General features: G+C 51.5%; 1 protein-coding gene across 1 annotated transcript; it reads right to left on the minus strand.

Annotated features, from left to right (window-relative positions):
- Positions 1 to 3610: 3610 nt before the first annotated feature.
- On the minus strand, positions 3611 to 24986 carry ZNF341 (zinc finger protein 341). Its single transcript, XM_056354981.1, has 15 exons — positions 24515 to 24986; positions 20084 to 20194; positions 18761 to 18948; positions 17480 to 17632; positions 16558 to 16797; positions 15188 to 15380; positions 13861 to 13945; positions 12610 to 12800; positions 11449 to 11642; positions 10422 to 10630; positions 8896 to 8992; positions 7237 to 7369; positions 6708 to 6819; positions 5822 to 5892; positions 3611 to 4710 (listed from the first exon to the last, which is right to left on the minus strand). The coding sequence occupies exons 1-15, from the start codon at positions 24543 to 24545 to the stop codon at positions 4196 to 4198; spliced, it is 2523 nt and encodes an 840-aa protein (XP_056210956.1). The 5' UTR covers positions 24546 to 24986; the 3' UTR covers positions 3611 to 4195.
- Positions 24987 to 25082: the final 96 nt, after the last annotated feature.

Raw genomic sequence — 25082 nt, forward strand, 5'->3', positions numbered from 1 at the left:
GGCATGGCACGGCATGGCGTGCTGCAGAGCAGTTACAGCCCTTAACGAGCCGCTTGAACCCTGCCACTTGCCCGCAGCCCACTGAGGTGTCGAGATAATGTGGTGCAATTTCTTGTTTTAAACTTTCTCAACTTGCCAACTTTACAAAATCAAGTCTTTAAAGCCAGAGCCACGGTTGCCCAGTCGGTGGTGAGTAGTTGCCACTCACCTGAGGCACACGTTCTGGTTCATGGAGGCAGTATGGGCCTAATTCCATGCTGTGTGATCACGGTACCTACATACAGCGTCCAAAGTCCAATAAAGAAATGACGCTTTAAGCGCCTCAGCCTGATACCAACCTTTATGGGTACTTTCGACTTTTGTTTCTTTGTGCTTGGCCTCTAACATGTGTAAAAGTAATAAACACCCCCCTCTCCAGTCACAGTGGTGTTGTAAAAACAAGTTAATTAATAACAGACTCAGACAATAATAGTGTTTACCACTGGAAATCACCCAAAAAAATTAATCATTGCTTTTGAGCAGGGCTGGGCTAGTTTGTGCTCTTTAAAGCAGCCTGGGATATACCCACTAAATGGCCAAGAGGAAAAATGAGCCAAACAACTGCTTATTGAGCAAGAGAGCTTTTTCATGCCCTCAGCAAGTGGGAAAGCACACTGCACTGGTAATACAAAGACAGCCTCCTTAGGTACCAGGTGGGAGTTAGGCAACGAAGCTGTGTAATGGATCCTGCCGCATTGTACCTTGCTAATGTCGTAGCAGCAGATAACGTAACAAAGGCAAAATACAGAAGAAAAATCCACTGAGGCTTACAGAAACTACTCGCTCCCAGGGCAGGAAAGCTTCCCAGCTGACAACACTGGGAATCTGTACTGAGATCTGCATGTAACTCACACTGTCTCAGTGACAGCATTTAGCTTTCTAACTGAATTCTCTTTTCCACAGTATTTATCTCTATGACAAGCTTTAATCTGCAGGCAGTATGGCTACAGTGGAGAGGGTGTTTGTTTTAAATAACCGTATTATTTTTCCTTTCCACACAAAGGGCAGCGAGGCACCAGGAGCACCCACCCGGCTCTGCAGGGGCTGCCAGGACCTGCTGTTGCTCCTGTGCAGCCAGCCCAGCTGGGAAGCAGGGGTCAGGGGCCACCACGCTTGCAGGCAGTCACCCATCCCTTTACTCTGCCAGTGCCCCTGGGGCTGCAATATCTGTCAGACATGCATAGGACTCACATCCACAGAGTCTCCAAAGGCAAGAGCCACACAACCACCCAGCCCAGCTTTGCTTCTGATCAGGGACCTCTGTTACACTATCTTACACACAGTTGCCCTGAGGTTTACTTTGAAACAACAATCATTATGCTCATGATGAAACTTGTTCCAGCTCAACACTACCATGCACGCAAACGGCTATCAAGCAAACAGGGTGGCATCTTTTATCCCTCGCGCCCCACAGTCACATACAAGGCTGTTTTGCGGCTCTGCTTCCACTCCTTGAATTACACTCAGCATTAGCCAGCGGAAACCAGCTTCCAACATCTCGCTTAGACTGACTGGCCTGTGCATAGAGCTGGTGGAAACTGGGGACAGGAAGGAAAGGCCAGGCCTGCAGACAGTGCCTCTGAGCTGCAGAGCTGCACCCACACATAGTTGTCTCAAAACAGACCTGACTGCAGCACCGCAGCAGGCACCAGAGACCACATAATGACGCTGTACAGTGGGGTATGGAGGGGAGGAAAACAGGAAAAGTATGTTTAGCAAACTACTTCCCGATACCGTTCCCCTCCTGTGAGAGCTAAGTATTTAAAATAAACATTGTGGGCAAATAAACTCTGCCCTTCAAACCAGACAAGACGTTTCACAGAAGCACATAGGTAGGAAGGGCCATCTGGACGTCTCCAGCCCAGCCACCTCCTCTCAAGCTCATCCACTCAGAGCAGGGTGCTCTGTCAAATTCAGTACTGATTTAGGGCCTCTCTGCAGCCTCATTACTTTGATTACCCTCTTGGCAGAATTTTCTTTGTATGGAGTCAGAAGTTGCCACGTTCCAGCACGTTCCTGTTGCCTGTCATCCCATCCCTGTGCACCTCTGAAGAGCCTGGCTTCACCTTCTCCACTCCTCCTGTTAGGCAGCTGTAGGCAGCAGCAAGACCTCTCCTTAACCTTTTCTAAAGCCCAAACAACACCCCTTCTCCCAGCCTCCCCTTGTAAGCCCTGTACTCCATTTCCTAACACCTGCCAACAGCAGGAGGTACAGAAGCATCACAAAAAAAGGAAAAGGGCAAAAAGTGGGTTAGGGAAGTGAGTAAGCAAAGCGAACTGGTGGTGGCACCCATCCTGACAGGAACCATATGAGAGTCCTCCAGGGGTGACAGGGTAATCCATTGTTAAATCAGGTGCCGTCTAGGAGCACATGCCACTAGGAGGAGACACCACAACGCATATGGCACAAGCACGCTGTCTCTGCAAGCTACTATTTTTAAGGTTTTAAGATTTTTAAGATTTGAGCAAGGAGCCAGGAAGAACACCACAAAGTCAAGCAATGGGCTGGAGTTCAGGCAGGCTGCAGGCAGGCATCAGCCTCAGGCCGGTCAGATCAGTAACGCTGCGCTGACTGCTCCAGTGGCCAGAACACCCACCACTTCCCAGACAGCAAGGCAGGGGACTCCGCAGCCAGAATTTTGGTACCCAGGACTGACTGAACCCACCTCTGCTCTGGACCACCTCCAGAGAAAACAGGCATTTTGCATCTACACACAACTTAGCAGCTCATCACACAAATTTACCAGGGAAAGCTCAGCTCGGCTCACCTACACATGGAACAGGAAGAAAGTACGGGAGAGTAGCACAAGGGGACAGCATGTCTCAGGAGGAGCTGGAGGCAGCAGTGACATTGTTTAGGTCTGAGTCAAGTTCCCTTTCCCAATGGCCAGGGCACCCTGTGGCAGCATAAAACCAGAGGCTGGGCACAGTACAGGAAGGAAGACGAAGCCTGGCAGGGCAGTGGGGAAGGGAACAGCACGCTTGCCTGCTCTTCTACCTGCGCTGGGCTCCAGACCTGCTCGAGCAGCTCCTTTACCAACACTGCACAATGGGAATTTTCAGTTCCTGGGTTTGGTGTTCCCATGCTGGCTTTGGGACTCTACTTAGGAAATCAGAGAGGAGAAGCCAAGTGGACAACAGAAATTGTCCCAGTCACCTAACCCCACCAATTCCCCACCTGCCAGTGACCCACTGAAACTACTAACAACTGGCCCACAGAACTGAGCTAAAGGAATGCACAGGCTGGGAAGCAGCTGACAGAGAAGTACACAGAAGTACCCTGCAGCTCCTACTCCAAAGCTGATACTAGAAAACTGGCTTGCAGATGCATCACAAGTTTCCTGTGTGACCTGGGGGACATATCACTTCAGCCAGGCCTTAGTCTCCCCTGCTGTACACAAAAGGTGTCACATTTAACTGTCACAAGGATTGACTCGTTGATGTCTAAGGCACTTGGAGATCCTTGGATATGGAGAAAAACCATGAAAAGAACAAACACTGTGGAGAGAATACCAACCAGAGAACAGCCAACACACACACATGCTCCCACCCACTGACTCCTCACAGCAAATGAGGTCCATGGTGTTTATAACACATGTAGTACAGACAAGGTGATCTTTCTACTGATAGAGACAGAGAAGAGAAAGATACCAGAGATAAGTCTATCAGGGTATTTCTGAACAGTGTTCCCAAAGGATCTCAGGATGAACTTGCTTCCACTAGGAAGGATCAATTGTTTGCTCTCGGAAAGGCCACCCAAATACTGGGCAATACAGCTTTTAGGCCAGAAAAACCACAGATGGGACAGGCTGTGATTTGCAAAGCCACCTGATTTCAGCAGCTGTTTGTTGCAAGTTTGCATGCTCCTTCTTCTTACCCTGATTCAGGGATCTTAGTCTTTCTTGCCCTAGGCTGACCAGTGATGCAGAGGGACAAGAAATAACGGAGCCATTCTCTTCAGTGCCTTGTAGCCATCGGTGGCTTCCAAGCAGGCCTCTGCCCAAGGATGGGAAGAACAAGTGGAGATGGAAGGCATTCTCTCCCATATCCATCTACCTCCCCGCAAGACCTTTGGTCTTTTCCAATGGGATACATTTCAGCACTGAGTCTGACAGCCCCAGCAGCAGCCCTCAGCCACACAGTGGCTCTAACGTTATCACTCTGTCGTTTGGATGTAAACAGGGACAGCCAGCATGGTGCAGGGGCCATCTGAGGCAGTCTGCAGTTCTGCCAGGGCCAAATTGGATGTGAGGCTGTTGGGCTGGCCAGGAACGACGAGGTCTGAGTCAGCAGCTCCTGACCCACCAACCACAATGGACAGGACTGCATCCGACTCCTGGAACGGTTCTTTGTTAGGGCCACCTTCAGGGGGGCTTTCCCCAGCAGCACTGTCCTTCAGCTCTGCCAGACCCAGCTGGTTGGGGAGGGAAAGGCCAGCCTTGCGCCCCCGTGCCACCCGCTTCTTCTGGGGCTTCCTGAGCTGCAGGTCTTTGTCCTTGGGTGAGCCCAGCCGGCACTTGTGGTCCTTCATGTACTTGTGGCGCGTGAAACCTTTGCTACAGGTGGGGCAGCGGTATTTGTAGTTACCGGTGTGCGAGCGCTGATGCTCTATCATGTGGGCTCGTCGGCTGAAGGACTTGTTACAGTACTGGCACTTGTGGATCTTCATCCCTGCAGAGAGCATAGGAGGAGAGAGAGCTCCGTTAAGAGACCCTGCATCCCAATGCAGATCTTCAAGAAAATCTGCACCGCACCAAGGGAGCACATGACAACTTCACCTCCTCTTCCAAGGAGATGTTCCCTGATACAAGGGAGGAGACATTGTGCCAGGCAAATCTGCAGTCAGAAAAGCGTGAGTGCCTACAACTTGAATGTCTGTGTTTATAAAGGGCTAAAACAATAACTCTTGCCTCAAATAACACAATTAGAATATCACGAGAAAAAAATGTCAGGTTCTTGTGATGAAAATGCAAAACGTTGGGGTTTTTTTTCAAGTGTATTTGGTAAAGTAAAGACATTTTCACTTTTTATTTTTTCCTCCCAAGTATGGGAATGTGCAGTCTGAAACAAACCATCCACAGCACTGTCAGCCCAGGCCCATCTGATCACACTCTGCAGGGCTTTGGACATGACAGGCACAAGACTTGCAGTTTCACCCCAAAAGACAAAAGTCTGAACATTCCCTAGGCCATAGGAATAAATTATCTTTATTAGGAGTGGGAGCATTATTTTTGGAACACAGAGAGAAGGGAATCAAATCCCAAGAGATCTCCTTTCGAATGTGAAATGATATTGGGGAGCAGCGGACAGAGCAGTCTGGATATTCATTTGATAGTAAACATTCTGAGTAACCCAGCTCTGCTTCTAAGTCTTGCCAGCAGGCCCTGCCTTCAGATTTATACTGCCTTAGAAAACAGCCCAAAGCTTAGACACAGCTCTAAATGCAAGCTCAGTTAAACAGGCCTGCAGCAACAAAGAAAAAAATCTAAACCTAATAAATTATATTAAGAATTTAGGCCTATATCTGGGAAACACTGTACCACACACAGTGGAAAATTCTCCCACAAGAAACCACACTGTAGCTGTGTTAGCTGAGCGATGGGTGGAGGGATACCATAGAGAACCTCCTATGCTTCTGAGGGTATAAAGCAGAAGCACTGTCACAATTTGTTCTCTCTTATTTCTCAGGTTTACCCCTTCTGTAATGTGCTCCCACAGCACTGCAGTGAATCCCAGCCACTTCATTCCCAACCACTGGCAGCATGGGCAGAGCTGCACTTACCCGAATGGGACAGTATGTGAGCCTTCAGCTTGTCAGGCCTGTTGAACTCTTTATTGCAGCCCGTGTGGCTTCTGTAACAATAACAAATGCTGGTGAGCAGCATGAATCAACTGAGGATCAAAGCATAAACAGAACCTGGACCATAAGGAGATCCGCAACCCTTCACCTTAGCAGCACCCGGATGAGTCCCTCGGTGCAGTCTCAGTAGGAGCTCCACTATTTCAGCCCTTTTGGAGAGGGGCAAGGAATAAACAGGCTGCTACAGGGACATGTGGCTTCTGCTAGATGACACATGGTCTGTGTCTCACTATGAATGCTCCTAAAAGCCACAGGTTCAAGATCCCAGCTGGAGACAGAAGTATTTTGGAAGGAGCTACAAGGTGGTTGGAGCAGAGAGAAGCCAGTCAGTCTTGGCTATCTCAGAAGGCCCAAGGCTGTGCCATGGATTTGGGGATGCACCTTCTAAAGCTGCATTTCTCTGGCTCATACATTAGCTTCTACATTGCCACGTGCTTTTTGAGACATGGCAGTCAGGGAGAGCCCATCATTCAGGCAACCTTACGCTTTGTGGTCAAATAATATTCCTTCTCTTCCCCGGTGCTTCCCAGATGCAACCCTCCAAGCCTCCCATGAAGGCAGGCATTATTTTACAGGGCTTGATGAACTGACATGAAATTACGTGGCCACACAGGACGTCAATAACAAAGGACTGGGACTTCTGGGTTCCCAGTTCAACAGCACACAGCATTCCTACCTCCCCAAGAAGCAGTAGATTGGTAGATGCCACACATGTACCCTAGGGTACCCGCAGGAGATGTTCCTTCCATCCTAAACCCCATCCCAATCCCATTAAGACATGCTGCCATGCCAGAGACGCACTACGTACGAGAAGGGACATTTATATTTCTTAAAAGGCTCATGGATCAGCATATGTCGCTTGAGTTTGTCTTTCCGATTGAAAGCTGCATCACACACTGAGCACTTAAAGGGCTTTTCACCTGGAAAAAAAGAAGAAACCGAGAGTCAGGGAAAGTCCAGTCACGTACAGGATTCACTACAGCAGCTGTACCGCTTTGCCTCTCTATAAACTTCCCCAAGCTTCCCTACCCTGCCTGATGAGTAAATGGATGGATACAATCCACACTGTGCCCTGCTCCTGCTCTCCAGGGCCGGCTTCCTTAGCTTCTGCAACCACAGGCAGTAGGGTAGCCACCTCTGTGCCCCACTTCTAACTGGTGCAGTACTGGGCATGAGGCTGAACCAGTACCGTACCCCAAACACATGTTACTACAAATGACTTGTACAGTCAGCTGTGTTACTCTGGTTGTCAGGAAAATAGCCAGGGTATGAGAGGGGGCAGCACGGACTACGGTACAGAGATACAATGAGCACTGCAGTGCCGTGGGAGCCCATACCCGAGTGGATGTGGGCGTGCAGCTTGAGGTAGTGCTCCCGGCGAAAGAACTTCTTGCAGATCTGGCACTTGAACTTGCTGCCCCCACCGTGTGTGGGGATGTGGCGGCGCAGGTACCTCTCACAGGGGAACACCTGTTAATACACAAAAACAAGGCTAAGAGCTGGCAGCACACAAGGGACATCATTGAGCCTGCATGGGCATGGGAGGTGTAGCCTGTGCAGAAAGCCTAAGCAGCTCATGGTGACTGCTTTCTCAGACAGGACACACTGAGAAAACCTTCAGGTTTGTATAAGGAAAATACAGATAGAGCTTTAAAAAAATACAACAAACGCACAACGTAAGCTTCTTATCCTTAAGAAATGCGTAAGCTGAAACCTGGCTGCTAAATTTTGTAACACCATACCGCTGTGGACCAGCACCCCAGATGGATGCCCCATCTCCCATCAAAGCCAGCAGCAGGATAGGATGGACTGGGCAAGGACCCCGCGTAGTTATACCTTCCCACAGTGTTAACTTCAGTTTCTACTTCCCAGTAATGTGTGAGTGGTTCCTTTGGCTAATGGGGATTCTGGAAATACCCAGGCTAAGTGAATTTCTAATGAGCATGCTGCAAGCACACATCTGAGGGGGGCACAGGAGAGCCAAGAGTTCTGGTACCCAGGGCTGTGCTCTCGTTTCTCCAGAAAACAGCAGTATTAGTAAGAATACAAACAAAAGTAAAAAATATCGGTGTGGATAATGGGCTTTCAAATTGCTATGCTGCAGGCTGAAAGTCCCACACAGGCTCAGAAGGGCATCTGTCAGCTGGTGGGGGAAGTGGAGAGAAGACAGGTAAGAAAGATGGGTTACTAACCATGGCAAGAGCGCATTTCCCCTTCCTGAGCTACCTCAGTATAGAGTGGTCACTCCTTTGAGATTGTCCCTGCCCTCATTGCAGGATTTTCATTTCCTTTGCTATAAACAGAGGAGCAAGGGTCCAAATTTTAGTCTGGATTTTAAAAAATAATTTATTAGAATTAAATCCCACAAAATTCTGCCCCTCAAACCCCCTCAGGGGCTGTGCTGAAGAGAGTATTTCCAGCCAAAACCTACCCAGGCATTGTTCCAGTCCTAGTCACATCACTCAAGACAGGTTTCTCTTTGCCAAGGACACAAAGCACTCATCCAAAAGAGAGGAATGAGGGGGAACCTAGAGACTTCTGTTGCAACAGGAGATAAGGACAGCAATGGAGGTGTACAAGCTTCTGTAGGGCCCAGGGCTTTCCATGCCCAACCCTTCCAGCCAGAGGTAGCAGTCAAAGGCACTCTTAAGACTTCCCAAAACCAGCCTCACTCCTCCTGGTATACTTGCTTTAAGAAATAAGGACAGCAGCCTGGTGTGCAGTCCTGTGCTGTCATGGGAATAAGGGACCTCCCCTGACAAATTCTGCTCAGCAAATAGGTCCAGGAGAAAAGCCAGCACTGCAGGGAGGAACATACTCTGCATGAGAGGCCAGAGAGCTGGAGGCCAGGGATGCAATCTCTGAAAAGTATCTCATGAGCCTGCCAGTCTGTACTGAGGTAGGAAGGGAGAGGAAAGGGAGCTGAAGGGTTCCTGTCCCCCTCAGAGCCCTAGCTATGAGTCCAGGACCGGCTCAGGCAGTGGTCACCCACCCACCTTCTGGCAGTGAGGGCAGGGAAAGTTGTGCGTTGCTGTCTGCAGATGGTGCTCCAGGGCTTCCGGGGTGGAGTACTTATTTACACACTTCACACATCTGAATGTAGAGAGAAAGGACAGAGCCTGTGATCAAGGCTACCACCAGCAAACCCCATGCTGCAAGCAGACCCCAGCCAGGACTGCCCAGCCCATTCACCAGCCACCTTCCAGGGTGATTTCTGACAGGGTCAGCTTGATACAGACAATAACAAAACCACCCAGGTGCCCTGAAACCTCGGCAACCCACATAGCCAAATCACACTCACGTTCAGCATCCTTCTTCACAAGGGGAAGATGCTAGAAAATTGGGTGAAGAAGCCTTTAAACTGCTAGTGCTCTTCCACGCAGACTCCCATGGGAGCACTCAGACCTGAGCACATACTTCCACACTGCTTCCTCATGGAGGAAAGCCCTAAGTAATGATTTCACATTATTTAAAACACTTTCCATCCTCAATACACAAATACAGCAGCTCCCAATGAAGGAGCTGAGAGTGGGGTCACAGCATGACAGCACGGTTACCCATGGCCAGGACAGCCACAAAGCAACACGCTTCCATGTGGGGTCTCTGGTATCTAACAACACTGGCTTACAGCGCCACCTCTCCGAAACCACCTGAGCCCTCTCCACCTATCTCAACTGTTCTCACATATCCATATTTCTGCCAGAGACCTCTGCCAAAGCTGACTGCTGACAATGGGCAATGGGGGCATGCATCACCGACAATAAATACAGAGGCACTCACGCTGTATCTGCTGTGAAACTATTTCTCCTTAGATCAGACTAAAACCTCCTCAAACATAAGCAGGGCCCTGATCTCAAAGATCGCCGCTAGCAAGCTGCAGGATGAAGCTCCACAGTGCAAAAATAACTAGAAATCATGGTCTGTGTAAGAAGCAGCAATTTATTCCATGAAGCTCCTAGGTGACTTCAGTATCTTCTGGGCTTCCTGCTCTTCATGTATATCTCTACAGGCATTTCAAAAGCTCCAGAGAGCTCTTCGTGGAACTCCTCACCCCTTCTCTCTGCACTAGTAGAAAGGCTTTCCCAGGTAATAGACCCTTTTGCAGCAAAAGGATATGAGATTTTTTCTGGGTACAGCTTCACAGCCCACACTCCCTTTGCTGCAGTTGTTTAATCACAGAAAACAGGCTGGGAAGGGGCTTCCCTGGGTCTCTGACTGAGCTCTGTGCATGTTCAGCTGTGCCCACCTCACTCTTTACTGGTGATAAGAGGACTTGCAGTGAGATCTTCCCACGTAACTGATCTCAGCCTTTCACTGTCCTTCCAAAAGGTTCCTTGCATTCAAAGTGCTTGGCCCTAGCAGCCTGGTGGAGGGGCCCCACATTTGCCACCTGGGTGCCCAAAAGAACCACAGGCACCAAACATGCAGCCCCCTCTTCCCTCTAATGTCTGCACCGCTCTCAGCCAAACACTCTGCACCCACTCACTCCTACAAGCCTTGTGAGCACTGATTGCTACTGTACTTGTACACGGCCACATCCTTCTTGGGGCTGTGCTGGGGCAGCAGGCTGTGGGAGTACTGGTGGACGCCCAGCTCGTACAGGGAGGGGAAGTCCTTGCTGCAGAGGTGGCAGCGATAACTCAGCTCCTCCTGGTGGTTCTTGATGTGCTCAAGGAAGGACTCCAGCTTCTGGAAGGTCTGAGCACAGGTTTTCACCACACATTTGTACACCTGGGAGAAGGGAGAGCAACTGGAGTGGCACACCATGGAAACAAACGGGGAAAATCCTCTGCCAAGAGAGTGGCCTTCCTTTTTGGAAATCATAACCACTGAGTCATTTACAGAAAGGGACCACTGCCCCTTGACCCACTGTGCTGGAAAGCAGCTGAGCTGATGTTATGAGCAAAGCAGCACCGTGGTTTCCAGAGTATCCCACCACACCCACACTCAGTCAGCACACAGCAATGAAACCCTGCCCTGCACTGCAGCAGGACACAACATGGTGGTAAAACATCCCCTTCCTCTGCTGTCTTCCTCAGAGGAAGGGTCTTTAAAGAAAAGTGCAGAGCAGCTCAGCATCAAAATGTGGCTGACGGTTCCAGGTGAATGGCAGAACCTGCTGGGAGCTGAATGTTCTGCAAACACAGACCATCAGGGCACTCCCCTATGAAAGCAAGGTGGGAGAACGGTGTGTTGGTGTGAGCACCTGAAACCACTTGTGTGGTTGAGACCACAACACCCCAGCAGTGACTGTCCCACAACCTGAGAGCTGCCACCTACATCAAATACTTCGGACCGTGCTTCTTTGCTGCTTCTTTAGCCATCCAAACCTGCTTGGCTGACTTCTCAATCAGCAGGGTGGAGGCAGTGGAGCTTTTCAAAGCCACCAAGACCACACACCTGCAACCCAAATGTGCAGAGAGCTAAGCTGCATGGGAAGCACTGGCAGCTTTACAGAGCAAGAGGCTCAGGACAGACCCTGGAAGCTGGTGCACTATATGAAGCCCACCCCAATCTCACCACCAACACAGGGCACCCTCTGTCCCTACCTGCTCATTCTTGTGCTGTGTCATGTGTGATTTCAGCTGGAAATAGGTGTTGAATTTGCTGGGGCAGAACTGGCACTGGTAAGAGCTATCGATCAAGACAACCTGCTTGGCTTCCAGTTTGTTTGCCTCGCTCTCGTCCAAGGGGCTCATGTCTTGGGGCGGTGGTACAGGGTTCCCTGAGGCCTGAGTCAAACCTGGAGAATGGGAGAGAGAAAGTCACAGCCTGCCATGAGACAGCTCTGAAAGCTGCTCTGCCAGCACCACGGTGCCGAGACATACCAGGCCTGGCTATGGGTCCAGGCTCTTGCTTCCTTTCAAAGACAGATTCTTTTGATCAGACAAATCTTACTCCCTAACAGCATAGTTTTAATTTTTTCTAGAGATTATTAAGGGATCTGACTACTCCATCTTCCTCTCCTTAACCCATTTTCTTTTTCCAGGGGTGTAACTGTGCTCTGTGGAGCAGTCAGCAGAACAGGCCGTCTGTGAACCAGAGCCATATTTACTCCCACCTCTGGCAGGAGACAAGAGGCAAGATCCAGCCAGTAGCTCACAGTCCATGAAGTCTGCAGAGAGCAGCTCCAGCAGGCCCTTGTCCTAGACATGACATTGTCACTGCATTCTCTCCCCTCCTACTAGGACTGAGGTCACCAGCAGAAAAACTGGTGACCAGTCACCATCTGCCAGCAAGGAGCTCTTCTCTGCCTCAAGTATTTTCAGTTGGTTGCTGGGACCAGACCCAGCCCAGGCATGACTTGCACATTGCAAACAAGTGAGAGCACTGCGCTGTGCTAAACCACTGGCTTGTCTGGCCACTAGACCAGAGCTGTCAAGTGTGGCTCATGTACTGCCAAAGCTGCACCTGCCAGGGAGTGAGAAGGGGGAAGACACCTCACCCTGTCTGCACGTGCATACTTGCACAGACTCTGGAGTCGCTGTCTCCAGCAGCACCTGAATCCCACTGTAACTGGAGGTACGAAAGGATGCAGCTGCCAGCTGGAGTCCAGCAAATGTGACTCGTTTCTCTGGTGTGTGCTGCAGGAATGCAAACAGTGCACACAGCTCCTGTCTCCCCTCCCTCCCTGTGTGGAGATGCAGGGATGTGCAGACTCCCCACATCACTGCTCTGCCCCATGCACAGGCTATCCCCAGGCAGCAAACCTGTGTTCTCTTCGTCCTCTGGCTGGTTGGGATTCAAGGCCATGACCTGCACTGTGATGGAGTTGCGGGAGATAGTGCACCCCAGCCCTGGAGGCCACACTTTATGGGTTTGCATGTGCTTCTTCACATTGGACTTCTGGGCAAAGGCTCGGCCACACACGATGCACTGGAAGGGCTTCTCGCCTGTGTGACTGAAGGCAGAGAGCACCATATCAGCAGCCAGCAGAGAGGAGACAGCCCCCAGGCATGGACCACGGTGGGGTGGCTGCTTCAGGGCTGCGCTAGGCACTCTGCTTGGCAGATCAGCACCTGGACCAGCCAAACACGGGCTCTGAGACCTCATTAACCTGAGTAAGTTGATTGCGAGAGGCCTGGAGAAACAAGCCTGGCACACAGACAAAACACTCGTGGTCTCGGGATGACAAGGGATCAAAGGAAGCAGTGGGACAGAAAAAGAGCTCTGCAGCAACATCAGGGCATTCGTTGTCAGGGTCTCTGCAGGGACATTGGGGACCCCATCACTTTCTCAGGGGTAAAACCCTTTTATTCCCTATCACCCCACCCTACCCTGCACACATGCCTATTCTAGCTTGCAGCCCCTGGATCTCCCTGAATTTGCTCTCTCCTGTCCACAGCAGAAAGGTCTTTCTACTCTGCCCTTCTGCTTCCAAAGAGCAGACTCTCTAACACATGAAGTACATCACATGAACAGTCCAGACTGTGAAGGGGGGCAAACACCACTTGTTCCTACTCATCTGAGTCCAGAAGATTCTGTTGGGGGGAACACTGAAGATTTCAACTGCCTCCTGTCGGAGAAAAGCTCTCTTATATGAGCTCCCTACATAGACACTGAGCTTGGCTGACAGTTTGCTAGCACCAGAAAACACGAAGGCTCCAGCTTAGTAGGGAGGGAGAGTAGAGGAAAGTACAGAGGCAAGCAGTGGAGATGCTGCTGCTCCAGCGATAAGGTGACAACAGGTTTGGCTTTCAAAGTCTCATCAGCAAGGAAAACAAGTCTATAGTCCCAAGCCATAATCAGCAAGAAGATTACATCCATGATGCAGCCTTCACCCCAGCCCCTGGGGAGAAGGTGTCCTGCAGTGAGTGGGATGAAAGATCACCTCCCAGTGCAGCACAGATTCTGGGATGTGACAAACGCAAGGTCTGCTGGGCTGCGCAGACTCCCTCAGCGGAGCTGTGCCCACCTCCACCCTACCCACTCTGCTGTGTCTGGGTTAGCAGCACCATTACCTTCTGATGTGCTGCTGCAGGTCAAAGTTCTTGGTAAAGGCCTTGTCACAGTAAGTACATTTCAGCTTGGGGGACTTGGGTTTGCCTGAAAGAGCAAAAGCACACACAGGAATGAGATCACACAGCACAGCTCTGTCCCCCCTGCACCACAGGGCCCTCACCCCAAGGCATGTCTATTCAGGACCAAAAATAAAGGGCTTATGAAAGGATAAGATCTGCCTGGCCAGAGTGGGGAGAGGTTATGGGCACAAGCGTATATTTAATGTAGCCTGAGCCAACTCTACAAGTGCGAGGAGGGCAGTAGTGGAGGAAGCAGGGCATCCCCTTGAGGCATTAACCACTCCAGGATCCCTTGCAGCTGTGCTACAAAGCACCTACTTTAAAGGCATGTTGGGCATTGGGAAAAGACACAGGATTAGTGAAAGGAAGGGCCCCAGTTCTGGCTCTCTCCTATGAACTCACCAAGGTCAGACATCAGCCACAGCACATGCATATTTCTCCCATCCAGAAGATCAGTCAGTCACATCTTCTGTCTACTATGATGGGGTATAAACCAATGGAGAACAGCAGAACTGTGGGCTGCTCTAGGAAATTCTGAACTGAGAGCTGCAGCCTGCATGATCATTCACACCTCTGCAAATATGGTTAAACCCTAGCATCCGTATGGTCGTAACTCCAGAGGCCCAACCTTCCTGGGGAGGAAGGCCACGTGGCTTTCCTCCACACCACGTCTGGGACCTTCCCTCTCACTCAGGTAGGTGTGCTTGCACCACACCAGCAATGGGCAGGCTTGGCCAGCGGAGGATCTGATGCTCCTCCATCCTGTAATGGGGCATGCCCCTGTCCTGCCTGACCTGGGGACAGGCGTGCTTTCTTCACAGACATTGAAACACACAGCAGGGACAGGTCTGCTGAACCCCTGGGAAGAGTCTTCAGGGCGAGGCCGTAACTAGCACACCGGCCTGGCGACTGGGCAGTCTTCCTTGGGTTAAAATGGACCAAGCTCTAACACCTTACTCTGCAAAATGTCCCCATTTCAGGTGTGATCCAATAAGCATGTATCTGCAGAGACTTAGCACAAGCTGGCCCACACAGCAGCACAGTGACAAGCCTTTCATGTGCACTCAGAGGTGACAGACAAGAAGTATGTCCACACTTTGACCTGCTCTTGATAGCTTCATGTAGGACACTGTGCTCCTCCTCTAGAGCTGCATGCACAGCCAGTGCCACCCCACAGGACCTGGAGAGCCTGTGGCTCAACAGTCCACCACACAATAAGCGTGCTGGCCTACAGGTAGTACAGGGCAAATGCTATAAGGGCATTTACCTTCCTGCAGCCCGCTCTCATTTTTGCAGCGCCGGCTTTTGGGAGCAGAGGTGGAATCAAAACCAACCACACTGCCGCCTCCTGTGCTGGTCAAAGGTGTGGGAGCGCTGGAGCTCTCAGACTTGAATCCCTGCTTCCCAGGGCTGTACACAGGAGAAGGGTACACGGGACTTTCCACACACTGGCTTGGTACCTGCAAGAGTGCAATTTATCAGTGGAAACAGGTTTGCTGCACAGAGTTATACTCTGCCCTAACCTCCATCCCCAGCAACACTCGCCACACTGGGCTATGGTCTGGCTGAGTTTTCTGCCTCCTGCCAAACTGGGTCACATTTCTGGTTCACCAGTCCAACAATGTGTCTCTACAACCTGCACAGTGTCTCTACAACCTGCTGAACATCACAAAGCATCCAGCAGTTATTACAGCAGGAACAGGACAGCAAAGAAACACTGAAGGAGCCACCTAATCCCTCATCTATGTCTTATGCCTAGAAGAGTTTCTTATCCCTCCAGAGCAGGTTACCAAAATGATCACCACCGACCCTGTGAGTTCACACCAGCCCTGAAGGGTGGGATCTCCAGGCCCTGCTGCCTGCCCTGGCAGGGCTGCAGAAGGGAAGCACAAGAAAACTCCAGGTGGCAAAGCACAGCTGTTTGCCTCAGCACCAACATTAGAAAAGGATGCTTAGAGAAAAAGACAGAGGCATCAGTCTGGGGTGATATGGTTTGAGGGAGTTTCTATAGCCCACCGTGGTAAATTAACACAGACCACTATGTATCCAACATCCCCAACCATTTCTGACCACTGGCAGTTCCAGATCAGATGCCAGCTACAAAGATAAGGCTGACAAACCTCTTACACCCAATAGTTTCTGTTGTGAATGGCAATGCTAACATAGAGGCTGTGAACAGCTGACCCACTGGTAAATCCACCCCTGCCTGTGCCTCTTTAGGAAAAGCTGCCCTGTCAAACTCTGATATTTAGAGTGAATTCTTCTCTCCGGTGGAGCCTCTAGTGCACAGCATGAGGCTCTGTACCTCTCTGGGAAGTAAGCCCCTCTCCTCACCTCCCTCTCGCTCCCAACACCTGCAGGTATCCCTCGACCACAGCAGACATTCAGATCTCCTAAGCCTGTGCCAGCCAAGTCCTCCATCCCTCTTAACTGTTTCTCTTGTTCTGAGAATCCCCATCATCTTGCCAACATAGTTCTGTTCAGTACATTCTCCCAGAGGAAATAATCATTGTTAAATAACCTAACGCACCTTCCCAGACTCCAATTCCACATTTCCAGTCCAGGCAGCTCTCAAGCAGCCTTGTTAGAGAAGAGGCCCAGGAGGACAGAGCCCCTGCAGACAGCCCCTGGCCTTACCTCCATGGGCGGATAGGGCTGCATCCCCAGCGTCTGGATCTCCACTGCGCTGTTTGCTGCCATAGGAGCAGGCGCACTGTACACTTCGACCACTCCGCTGCCGCCGGCGCTGGGCTGCCCTGGAGCCCCCATGTTCGGGGGGGGAGGCGGTGGAGGCTGAGGAGGGGGTGGTGGTGGGGGAGGTGGAGGTGGCGGGGGCTGGGAGAGGTAGCCAGCCCCAGCGTGCATACTCAAGCTGCTCTAAAACCAGAACAGGGAGAGACAGACAAGACCTTGAAAATGCTGCAGCAATGAGTTAGAGGGGCTGCGCCCTCACACACGTTCTCAGTCCCAATTCAAAACAACACCCACAGGAACAGCAGCGATGTCTTGACACAACGCAGCACTGTCCAACTGCCCAGCTGGACCAGACTGCTGGCTTGCAGAGGCTTGGCATGACATTCCAGTAGATATTGCCTCCTTCAAAACCCAAGTGCTCAAGCCCCACTGCTTTTGTTACTTTGTTTTTAAAGCTTTTAATCCTTCTGGTTACAAAGAACATTTTCAGAGCATGGAGAATGTATACAGGCTGGCTAGCTCTGGGAAGAGCCCAAAACAACCATCCCAGGTGGAAGAGGGATCCATGGAGCAAACAGACAAGAGCTCTGGAAGCCAGCCATTACACAGGGGCTCAACAAAAAGCTGGAGAGACCACATTACAATGATTTGACCATCCAGCAACAAGGATGCAAGGAGAGAGCAAATGCTGGAGCTATCCTGTAATCTATCCATTGCTCCTTCCCAAGCCTGGCTGTCACGTTGGGAAGGTGCCCAGGATTCAGCACCAAAGCAGATCTCTGGAGTCCGATTGACTGACAGGGCTCCTGCTGTGCAAGCATAACCCCATGCAGCGGGACTCCCCAGGCCCACACATGCCCCTTACCTGCACTGGGGGCTGCACTGTTGGCATGGGCTGGTCCAAGGATGTAAAAGCAGACATGGCTGACATCAGCACCTCATCGCTGACTAAGATGTTGCCCTGCACCAGGGTCTGAATCAAAGGTGATGGGGGAACTGTGATGTACGTAGAAATTTGCTGAAAGAAAAAAAGGATGCATTGTTGACCAGCAACAGGACAAAACAGTAAACAAAAAATGGTGACGCTGCTTTTCAGTGAAACTTGGAGTCTCTGCTTTCACAGCCTCTGGTCAGCAGATGAGCCACAGTATCTACAGCTTCCTGCTGAGTCCATGGTAATTTCTAGCCCTTAACAATAAGGCAGCTCCAGAAAAACTGTTCTGAAAAGGAGGTTAAAAGGTTCAGGAAAGTGGCCACTAGCCACAATTCAAATCAAGGGTTATTAAAGATCTGCAGGACAAACTGGTCGCACACAAATTCAAGCCTTTCCTGAGTGCTTCCCTTCCCCTAGCTAGGAAAGGTAGAGAACTGAGAAGCTACTCTGGCTGCAGAGGGTGAACATCAGGCCCATCTCTTCAGACTAGAGTCGGATTATAGGAGGGGAGGGAGGCTGTCCCATTTCCTGGGTGGAAACAACCTGTGTTTGCAGCCCTGGGCAGCACCATCCACTAGCACTATGTTAACTTGAAAAAAACAGCTGGTTTGAAAGCACTTTGAAAACCACCATGACTGCAGGCACAGTGCATGTCATACACAAAGGACTTGCTCCCAAGAAGTCTGTTGGGAGGGAGAGTTACTCCAGAGAGGATAACCCCTTAATGCTCATCACACCACATAATGTGGGCTTATTTGCAGGAAACTGAGAGCAGGGATGCTGGGATGAAGCTGCCAGACATTGCCCTCCTCTTCTGCCCATGAGCCAGACTATGGCCCAGCAGACAGAAAACGCCACTCCACCTTGAGCACTGTGCAGTGTGTACCCATGCAAATGCCCAGCCTGCCAGGCTGTGACACTGGGGCTCTTCAGTAGAACCAAAGTCTGGCTGTAGCACAGACACAATATGAAACCTCTTCTGTCCTCATAAAAGGGCTACCGGACCCGGACACTTTTGCTGGAGGACACCCCACTGCAAAGGACCAGGCAGCTTTAACCATGAGGTCAAAAGCCAACAGAACCACAGCTGAGCCTCTCAGAAAAGAGGTCAGTCATGAGGCACCACTGGATCTAAAAGCATCACCCAGAGGCCCCCCCAGCTCCCAGAACCACAGCAACAGAGCAGTAAAACCTCTGCCTGCAGCACAGTACCTGCCGGCCGGCGCTCGGAGCCTGCTGCACCGATGTGATGGAGGGGGTATACACACTGTTGGTGGCCAGCGAGACTGTGGAGAGGGAAGGAGCATTTCCCTGGCACTGCTCTCTCTTGTGGGTCATGAAGGCAGGCAGTGAGTTGAACTGCTTCTTACACTTCCCACAGAGGAAAACATCTTCATCATCTGCAATTAAGAGGACCAGATCACTGTTCCAGGCTTTCTTCTGCATTCCCCAGTGCTACACCTAACAACCAAAGCTGTAGGAAAATAGATGCCTTTTGGATCTTAGCACCTCAAAGCTATCACATTCAGGAGGGATCAAATTGTCCCTCTCCCCAGTCCCAGGCTCTCCCTAAAGCTAACTGATGTGATTGAGCCCACCTCAACTCCGCTCCCATATACAAAACCCACCACCTCCCCGTGACAAACTGAATCCCATTGTCTGTCTTCTCATCCCAAAGATGTGAACAACCAACCCAGCCTTGCTCCTGTAGCACCTTCTGCTTTTAGTCAAAACAGCTTCTTCCAAAGCACCTACTTTATGCTGGCTGAGGCAGATTTTATTATTCAGGTTGCACAAAGGAAGAGAAGTAACTTGGATCAGGGCACAGAGTCATTGGAAGCCTGTGTCTGAAAGCCACCCCCCTGCAAGACTGCTGGTCTTTCACACCTCTGCTTCACATTAAAAGCAGAAACAAGACAACCCCGTTACATTGTCCTAGATGAAATTTGCAATGTTAGCAAACCACACAAGCACACACCATTTGCACTTGATCCAGTTGGACTCACAAGGCTGTACCTCCTGCCTGACTCACAGCCTGAAGCAGAACATTTCTGGGGACACAGACTGTAACTCCTCCAGGAGGTAACTCAGTATCCACCCAGAGAGTCCTAGTCAAGCACTTGAATGTTCATGTGCACATAAATGACCAGTTCCTGTATTCATTCACACAGATGAGATACTCAATGTAGTTGTACAACCCCAGAAGATAAGGAATAGCTCATTAAAAAAAAATGTGAACAGTAACAAGCACTAGGGGCAGGGAGAGCAGATTCTCCCTCCCTTCACGTCTTTATTGGGAATGCACAGTCAAGTCTATTGTCATGACCATCTCCAAAAGCATCTCTGCTTGCTTGGGCACTTGCTTCCTTCCTCCTGCTCTGCCCAGTCCCACTGAGGGCTCACAATGTTCATGGCAGCACCCAGCATGTACAGCTGTTGTGCCAGCTGTTCCAACAGTCATGAGTGCACACTGCAGGAAGAGGTCTGCAGCCCTCCTGCCTCTTGTCTCGCTCTCCTGGTGCTACCAGGACTCACCCATCGACTGGATGGCAGTGGAGGCGTTGACATTTTGAGCAGATGGATCCGTCACACCTCCTTGACCATCCAATAAGGACTGCACAGCCAGCACCGTCTGATTATCCATTCCTGAAAGGAGACACAAGCATGGATAGTAAATCAAGCTCGGCCTGAACATGGAGCCCTCAGGCACTGGGATCTTGCTCACGAGTCATGGAGGGAAGCTGCTTGCCAGCTACTGCTGTCTTCTCCCACAGAGCCACTCCCACCTCCTCATTCCCCTCTACTCCACAGCATTAACTATCACGCTAAAGCGAGGCTCCCACTTGTCTCCATACATTCCTTTGATACAAGAAGAAAAGGGAAGAAGGGCAAGGAAAGCCGAAAGAGGGCTTGGTTTCAGGCATTTTCTGGAGAGAGGAAGGATGCTTACAAACAGTGGGTATTACAAACAGAGCTAAGAAGTAGCTGTAGCTATCTGGGGTGTCATGGGCCAGGTGGGGTAGCAGCCCGGGTAGATCTGCCTGGGGACATGGCATGATGCAGCACAGACAAGCACTGAGCTTGGTGAAGACAAAACCCTGGGTGTGCACAACTCTGCCTCAGCAGCACTGTTAGAAATGCCTCCCTGTTTTCAAGACCAGCATTCCCAGATCTGATCAGACACAGGGCTATGAACTACAGGAGGATTTAGATACAGCTTTAAGAAGGAAATATTAAGTATGGGTTCCTGGGAGAGATGCTCTGGGGGGACCAACTTTGTCACCACCTGCCACCCCAGTTCTGGGACATGCAGGAGAGCAGGACCCCGTGGTCCCCCAACTCCCAGGACTGTGCCCCTCTACAGGCTCCTCTCAAGCAAGAGCTGCGAGTTGCTCTCTCCGATTTTTATTTCTCTCAGGACTCCATGAAAACACACATACCCAGCCAGATTTGTTGTCAGAATCGGCTCACTTGCTTTGGCACAAATATTTTTTGCTACAGCTAAAATGTTCTAAAATATTCCAGATAAATGCAGGAGAAGGGGACTGCTCATGTAGAGAGACAAATTGGCCAGTGGCATGCGACCAGCAGATTAAGCCCATCACACTTTCCTTTTAGAAATCAGATGTAAAGACACATAGAACAATCTGATTATGGGAGAAAAATAGAAGAGGTGATTTTTATGCAGCACTCTTCCTACCATTCCTTTATGAGAAGCAAGTCACAACAAAACAGATAGCATACCAAAGTCATATGTTAAACCTTGTGAATTAAGGGAGAAAAGAAAGGTGGGGGGATCTTACTTTGCTTTTCACTTTCCTTCAAGATCTTTGCAAAACAAAATTGTAAAGCTCTGAACTCAGAATTATGTGCCAAAATAAAAAGAAAATCTATCAGTCTGATCATTTCCAAGTAGTTCAGGTAAGGTCAGTTCCTGATGAGAGGTCGCTCAGCAAACAGCACCAGCAAGGACAGCAAAATGCAGTAACATCACAGCATAAAGGAAAAGGGCAGCAGAAGCAACCACCACTGCACATTCCTCTTGTAATTTTAAATTTTCTCCTGGACAATCAGGATGTTACCGTCCTGATGGTGAGTACCCATATAATCCACAGCATTTTAAAGACACCCTAAATACTCATTTCTCCTGTATCTCCAGTGGGAAGCAAGTAACGTTAAGACTCTGTGAACACCTTTTTCATCATTTCACTAAGAAGAGGTCACAAACACTGCACGTGTCAATGGGAAAGAGGAGAGCATCCCTCTCCAGCTGCTGGGGAGCAGAGGGCACAAGCAGCTACTGGAAAGCAGCAGATCACGATACTCCACATGCTACCATGAAATTACCACTGCACCTATGGGAACCCTTTCACATAAATCACACGGAGGCACAGCAAAGCTGCAGGTCCAGTTCTGCAAGCCTTCACCTGCACAGAGAGCTGCACCCAGCCCTGCAGGACAGCCACACTGGCAGAAGGCTCCTGCAGCACTCCTGCGTGGATCTTCTCACACCAGTCAAAGCCCTGCTTTAAAATATACCTCCTCCTGTACAAATAACTTCCTGGTCAACTGCAAAGGCAGCACAGGCTCTTGTTGGCACATCCAAACCAGACAGTGAAATGGAACAGCCCTTCTTCAGCAGAAGTAAGCTACCAGAAGACAAAAGAAAGAGGGGGATCAAAAATTCAGATTAAGTATATTATGGGGACAATTAACAACAGTTTGCATCAAGAACGCCACTCTTTATGTGCCTGGCAATGGACAACTGGGTTTCCTTCTGGCACATAGCCAGATCTTCCAAGTAAAAAAGCCAGATGATTGCCTCTGTCCCACTAGCAGGAAGAAGCCTGAGGAGAGGCCAAGATCTGAGGACAGGCGACAACAATGCAGCAACACTGTCGGTGTTGCATTCAGCCTTCTGCCAGAGAAAAGTTACCCAAGACAACAGAAATATGTTGCTCTTCATTCGTTCAGCAATTTGCACAAATGCCCACAGAGTCCCTAGAGTTTCACAGGGTAAATGCACAATGCCACACTTAACGCAGAGGGAAATCACCAAATTCAAGGTTTAGTAACTCATGAAGACAAGCAGGCAGTTACTTGGTTACACGGATGCTGTTCACTGCCATCTGTGCACCCCAGGGAAAGCTTTGGATTGATCCTGCACTGATTACAGCCAGCACGCATGTACGGTGATGAAAACCTAAAAAAAAATAGCCAACTCTTCTCTCCTGGCAGCAGCGGGCTTTCCTCAGAGCCTGACAAAAACAAAGTGATTTGGGGAAGCCAGGATAAAAGTACAAGAGTACTGATTTGTGCTTTTTTTCCTTCCACATTTCTCTCAGAGATGAAACAAGAATGTCCATTTCACCCAGGTGCTACTGAATTTCACGTATTGAGTCTTTTTTCTGCCAATAAGATCACCAGGTGCTTTAGCAACAGGCAAAAATGCACCTCTGCCCCACAGCACCCACTGAGAACACGGGTGCTCTCAGCATTGCACATGAATGCCAAGTCACCATCGACTTGTAATCGAATCAACAAGGCAACACAAACAAGCTCAACTACTAAAAGCTGCCAATTGTGGTGGGCTTAGAAAAAACCACAAAACACCACATTCTTTTCATAATTTGCTAAAATGTTTTGCTCTCCTGAATTCTGCAAGGAAACCCATACAATGAGGAGCTGATTGCAAAGAGGAAATAGAGAACCTGATTATACAGAGTGCTGTCAAATGCACCAAGTAACCTAACAGAATAGAAATATTTATTCTTTGCTCCTCTTTCTGCTGCTGCAATCACAGGTGCTATTTGCAAAGCATAGGGCGACAATCCTGATGCAAGGCCTTCCAGTCAGTGGCATCCCCCCCCCATAAAGGAAAATACATGCGTAATTCAATTTAGGAAATAAATGCCTTATGAAGTAGCTTTTTCTCCAAACGGGCGGACCCTGAGCTCAGTGTCAGACTGCCACAGCTTGGCATGTCCAACAGTTCCCCTCAGATGGCATCTGCCTGTAAAACAGTGTCCCAACACAAAATTCACGAGTGCGAGCGTGACCCACACACCCACAGAGTGGAGAGAAGCTGGGCACTGCCCTGGCTGTGCCAGAGAACGTGGACCCCCACACGCTAACACACACATGCAGGGGCCAGCACCCACCTCAGGGACCATCCCCAGGGCAGGCAGGGAGCGTGAGCCCTGGGGGGTGGAAGGGGTGCACCCCAGCATGCAGGGCAGGAGGGTGCCCAGCTGCACGGTGTCGTCCGAGCGTGCCAGGCACAGGCGTGAGGAGTGATGGGAGGGCAAGGGGCACATGAGTGACGCGGGGGTCCTGGGGTTGGTGATCTTGTTTGCTGGGCACAGAAATGAGGGTGACGGGAGTGCCCCAATGAGCACAAGGCAAAGAGCAGGGAGGCAATGGGGGTACTGGGCACAATGAGGGAGGCGATGGGGGGCACCGGGCACAGGGGCAGGGAGGCGATCGGTTGCCCCCGGGCACAGGGCTAACCGGGGCTGCCCGGGGCTCAGGGCACTGGGATGGGCGGTGCGGGGACGCCCGGACTCACGCGGGGGGGATGGCACAGGGCCGAGAGGTGACAGGGGGACCCCAAGGAACCGGGGCCGGCGCGGCCAGCCCCGGGCAGCCGGCGGGGGATGCCCGCTGCGGTCCCGCCCCGCCCCCGCCGCCGCGCGGGGCCGCTCGCGCCGCCCGCATGCCCCGGGGCCGCGCCGGTGCGCGCCGCCGCCGGGGAAGGGGGAGCAGAGGGGGGACGCCCCCGAGCTGCCGGGAGCCCCCCGCGCCGCGCCGGGCCAGGCCTCACAGGGCGGCCCCTGCTGCGGCCCGTCGTCCCGCACGGCGGCGGGGGCGGGGGGCGGCGGAGCTGGGGCGGGGGAAGCGAGGAGAGGCGCGGCCCGCTGTGAGCCCGGCGCGGCCCGGCTGGGCCCGGCGCGGCGGCCCCGTTACCTTCCAGCGCTTCGAAGATCGCCTGCGCCATCTTGGAGCCGGGGCGGCCGCGACCCGCCAGCCGGAGCGGGCACCGGGAGCAGCGCCGCCGCCCGCCGCCAGGGGGCGCTCTCCGCCCGCGCCGGGGCCGGGGCCTGGCCCCCTGCTCTGGGCAGCGACACCCTGGGGCGTGCGGCCGGGCCTGGCGGGGGAGGGAGAGGCCTCGCGTTTAACTTGAACCGCGGCGGAGCGGCGCCTCTAGCAGCGCCTCAGGGATCCGCGGAGGCCGGGCCCCACCGAGAGGGGCGGGAACCGCCCGGCGGCCGCACCTGCCCCGCTCAGGCTGCCGGCGCGGCACCTGCGAGGGCCCGCGGAGCCCCCACGCCGCGCCTCTACCGCCGGGGGACCGCGCCATGACCCGCCCAGGGCCAGGCCGCCCCGCGGGGCCGACAGCGGCGAGCGCTGCCGCGGCGTCGCCCTCAGTGGGAGAGGATGGGCGGGACCCCCGCGCGTCTCCCATTGGCCACACAGCAAATCCTCCCCACCAATGAGCAGTTAAGATGGCATCGCTTATTAGTCAAGAGTGCTG

This window comes from Falco biarmicus, chromosome 10 (assembly GCF_023638135.1).
Source record: "Falco biarmicus isolate bFalBia1 chromosome 10, bFalBia1.pri, whole genome shotgun sequence".
NCBI lineage: Eukaryota > Metazoa > Chordata > Aves > Falconiformes > Falconidae > Falco > Falco biarmicus.

Bases quoted from the DNA above. Each gene is read 5' to 3' on its own strand.
- ZNF341 (XM_056354981.1), bottom strand. From the start codon at position 24,545: ATGGCGCAGGCGATCTTCGAAGCGCTGGAAG. The intron at 17,633-18,760 runs GTACTGTGCTGC...TTTTTCTTTCAG, and splicing joins CTCCGAGCGCCGGCCGGCAG to CAAATTTCTACGTACATCAC. The intron at 8,993-10,421 runs GTACAGTAGCAA...CTCTACATTCAG, and splicing joins AAGGATGTGGCCGTGTACAA to ATGTGTGAAGTGTGTAAATA.